General features: G+C 39.0%; 1 protein-coding gene across 1 annotated transcript; it reads left to right on the forward strand.

The window, feature by feature from the left end:
- Positions 1 to 761: 761 nt before the first annotated feature.
- LOC103524072 (eukaryotic translation initiation factor 3 subunit D) lies at positions 762 to 4,267 on the forward strand (the record flags this gene model as incomplete). The annotated part of the gene is made up of 6 exons (XM_008489078.3): positions 762 to 1,042; positions 1,785 to 1,830; positions 2,054 to 2,276; positions 2,645 to 2,836; positions 3,141 to 3,421; positions 4,137 to 4,267. Coding segments are annotated over exons 1-6 (1,014 nt in total), but the record flags the coding sequence as incomplete, so codon positions are not given.
- Positions 4,268 to 4,506: the final 239 nt, after the last annotated feature.

Raw genomic sequence — 4,506 nt, forward strand, 5'->3', positions numbered from 1 at the left:
GAGACTCCGAATCCACCATCCCGGATCCTGTCGGGATTGTCCTACTCCAACTCTGAATTCGAAAGATGCTTGGTACCACCTCGCGACTCTTTAGACTTCCAACCCACCAAGCTCTGTTCAGTTTTTTGAAATACATAAAATCACAATTTTTTTAAATTCGCTAGGCTTGCCGAAATATTTTTTTGTTTTTTTTTTTTTTTTTTTTTTTTTTTTTTTTTTTTTTTTTTTTTAAGAGGTTTGACAGAGGGAACTTTAACTGCTATGGTCTTATCGTCCCGAAATCGAGGAGAGAAGGAAGACAGGATAGGAGAAAGCCAGCCGTTCCGAGAACGAACATTATCCCATCAGGATAAAATCCGCCCCGGGCGGGAATCGAACCCGCGGCCTAGCGCTTACAAGGCAGACGCACTACCAAACTACCAACGTACCAACCAAGCGAACTTGGCTGGCAGCTGGTAGAGGGGAAGAAAAACAACGATTTTCTCTCTCTCTCTCTCTGTGAATCTCAACCTCTCAACTCACAGCTGGTGAAAGTTGGAATTTTAAAACTTTATCGAATGCTTACGAATAATCAAGAAGCATGAGGTGAAGCAACGTAGGACTTACATAGTCCTTCTTGATTCTTTATTCAAATAAAACGCCCGACAAATGATTTCAAATACTTCACGCAGTACATTTCCGAGCTTCCCGAATCTGCCACAAGCAGCGCTGTTCTCGAATACACGTTTACAAAAATTTGAGGTTATGTTTACATTCTTTCTCCAGTTTTTTTTTTTTTTCGACTGGTGAAAAGAAGTAAGAACTAAGAAGTGAAATTTTCCCGAATTTCTTGAAATTTTCCGGCCGAAAGTGTGGAAAAACCAATTTTCTTCTTGTGGAGTGTTAAATTTGAACTTTCAGAATGACGAGTAGCGACGGGCTACCCCATTTTCCACCCCCGATGATTCAGGACAATGTCAACGGATGGGGCCCTTGCGATATGCCGCAACAGTTTAAGGACATGCCCTATCAACCCTTCTCTAAAGGCGATAGGCTGGGAAAGGTGAGAGAAAATGATGAAAATAGTGCTTAGTTAATAGTTATACGACTTGAGTAGTGGCATTACTGTCATTATTGTGATTTAAATTCCTCAATAATAGGATTGAGGTCAAAACACCACACCTATCCACCTCGGCTATGGGTGAACCCACACCCTTCTGCTTACCAGAAGAATGACCCTACTGCTAAGCCACCAAGACAGGTTCTATGGATTTAGAATGTTTTTGTTCAGCTTTTTGAGTTTTCTATGAAATACCTATTCTGGGCTTGTACCTTGTAACATGGGTTTATTGATGAGTTTTATCACTGGGAAGCTGGGGTATCCATTTTAGATCACACAACACAACTAAATTTGTGGTGAAGGTTTACAAGGGTGTAACCTGACGAATTATGATTGTGTCTACTTGTCTAGCATGAGTTGTTAAGTGATATGAATCAGGTCCAAATTTCAGTGGTCCATCAGGTCCCTTTTCTGAATGTGTTCTTACTTAGTATTTACCTACTTAGTTAACCTAAGGCTATAAATAAAGTGGTTCAGACAGCAATGAGCTTTTTGCTGTCAGTTTTATGTCATTTGAAGTCAATGTTTCCCTTCACTTGGTTGATACTCTATGTGCTATGCTTTCTGCTCCACTCTGTTTAACTGTAAGAAGAAGCTCAGAGACTGTTTAGGCATAGTTTCCAAACATCTCAGATGTTAACTACTAAATGCAAAGCTTGAAACTGATATTATTTATTTGTTTCAGATTTCTGACTGGACAGGTCTAGCATTTCAAGATAAGAAGTATATCAGTAAGTTACTTTCATGTTCTTATTCCAAAATATTTTGAAGAAGAAAAGAAAAAAAAAACCTTTTTTTTTGCCCTTTTGCCCTTCTTTCAATGGGAATAAAACTGGAGGAGTGTAAACAGAACCCAAGAAGCGGAAAAAAAAAAAAGGATGAAACCCTACTTTTATCATTCTTTGAACCAAACTTGTGAATGTCCGTCTGAACAAATTATTTTTTCTTCTCTAGATAAGTACCAATCCCAGTTTGGCTCGGGAAGTCAATATGCTTACTATCATGAAGAAGATGAGAGCACATTCCATTTGGTGGACACAACCAGAATTCAGAAACCGCCCTACCAGCGAGGAAGGTTCCGTCAGAATCAGAGAAACATGCGGGGTCGTGGTGGTGGCCGTGGTGGGGCCCAGGCTCAATTCCAACTGCTTGGCAAAGGATTCAAGCTTAGAGATAGGTGAGAGAACTTGGAATAAAGTTTTAATTACCATCAATATTTTCAAGTAACATGAACTTTTAATTGTAAGTTAAAATGAGAAAATCCAACAAACTGCTAGTAATTTCAAGTAACCATTGCTGCTTTGGAATCCCTCAAAAGGCATATGAGGGGCAACCCTTATGCCTAGAATTTCAACCAGCTCATGAGTTGTCACAAATATGGTTGAATAATCAGCAACATGTGCAACATGTCCTAATGCCAAACATTCATAATGTTGCTTAACTATGGTAGTCCTTTTTGGAAACTGGTGTTTTGCTGCTCAACTTGTGTTTCTCTTCTATTTAACTAATAAGATAACTATACAAAATCTTTCTTCTCTCCATCAGGGATCGTAAGGGTCAGTCTGGTGCCAAGCGGTACGGCAAGACTCAGAACATACGTAACAACAAGAACCAGGCCCCAATCAAGAACCGAGATGCTTCGGTTACGGTGAGATCAGATTGGGTGACAATTGAGGAGATGGATTTTGCTCGTTTCTCCAAACTTTCCCTGCCCAATGTGAAAGAGCCCCAGGATTTGTAAGTATCTTATACCCTTCTTTTCTCAACTTGAAGTTTGTGAGTTTCATTTTGTTTTATCTGGTTTGTACTAAATCTGATCTTTTATTTTAACACAGGGCCGAAGTGTTACTGCTGAGAGGTACTCAAATTTGACACTTGAGTTGTTCTCTAGTCACAATTTCAGAGTTCATAGTTTTTTCAACTATGAAAATAGGTACATTACATACCCTTCAATCATGATTGTTTTGCTAATTTATTTTCAATTAAATGGAACCATCAAAATGTTATGTAATATAAATATAAACCCTTTGTGTGTCCACAGGTACTGCTGTGGCTCGGTCGAGTTCTACGACAAGAGCTACGATCGTGTCAACTGCAAGAACGAGAAGCCTCTGGTGTCCAATGAGCGAATCTTCCATACTGTTACCACCACGGATGATCCCATCATTCGTAAACTGTCCAAAACTGAGGGCAATGTGTATGCTACTGACACCATTTTGGCCACTCTGATGTGCTGTACGAGATCAAACTACTCGTGGGATATTGTCATTGAGAAGATTGGAGACAAGTTGTTCTTCGACAAGCGAGACAACACAGAGTTTGGTGAGTTTGGCTGTTATGTCTCCCTTTTTCCAGGCTAGTTAGCTTGGTTGCTAGCGCGTCTGCCTTATAAGTGCTAGGCCGCGGGTTTGATTCCCACCCCGGGCGGATTTGATCCTGAAAGGAAAAGGTTCGTTCTCGGAACGTCTGGCTTTCTCCTATCCTGTCTTCCTTCTCTCTTCTATTTCGGGACGATAAAACCCTAACAATTAAAGTTCCCTCTATCAAACCTCAAAAAAAAAAAACCTTTTCTTCTTGTTAAAGGGAAAACAAACTTGAATTTTTGGAAGGAAAAAAATAATAAGGTAATGGGTAACCCATCCAGGGAACAATCATTTTAGACGTTTATGTTGTAGTTTGAAAATTCCTTTGAAAAGTTTGGAAGGAAATAAGCTCCTTATCAGTTATCAACTCATCATTGTTATCAGTAGGTAGGTACTACTAATATTTTTTACCGATCACCTGTTTTTTTTTTACTACTTTTTATACCACCTGATGAAAAGTAAATGAAAAAATATGTATGGGACTTTTGTTTTCTGTTTGAGAGAGAAACTGCGAGATAAGAACACATTTAGACAGAAAAAAAGTGTCTACTTACTTGTCTTCAATGGTGATGTTAGGGACAAAATCTGATAAATCCTATGTAAGACAAATCCTAGATAAACTAACTAGCCCTCTATACTCTAGTAAACTCGATTCTCGTCATAAATTTCCTCAGATTTGCTGACTGTGAATGAGACATCCCAGGATCCTCCATCCGATGAACAGACCAGCATCAATAGTCCTCGCAACCTGGCTCTGGAAGCCACCTTCATCAATCATAACTTCTCCCAGCAAGTCCTCAAATCTGTAAGTCCAATCTTGTTGTGCAACAAAACCATGCTCTTAACATAATATTATGTTAGCCCATACTACAAACCACTACTTTCACTTGATATTATGTTGGAAGTTGGAATGTAGAATCACTTGACCTGGTTGAAAGCAAATATGTATGCAAAATTTAATGAGCCGATTTCCTTTGCGAATTACGAGTTAAACAAGTTTCTTAAATTTCATCAAAATCCAAAAAACTTTTAGGAGTTATGGCA

This window comes from Diaphorina citri, unplaced genomic scaffold (assembly GCF_000475195.1).
Source record: "Diaphorina citri unplaced genomic scaffold, Diaci psyllid genome assembly version 1.1 scaffold91224, whole genome shotgun sequence".
In the NCBI taxonomy this organism is placed as follows: domain Eukaryota; kingdom Metazoa; phylum Arthropoda; class Insecta; order Hemiptera; family Psyllidae; genus Diaphorina; species Diaphorina citri.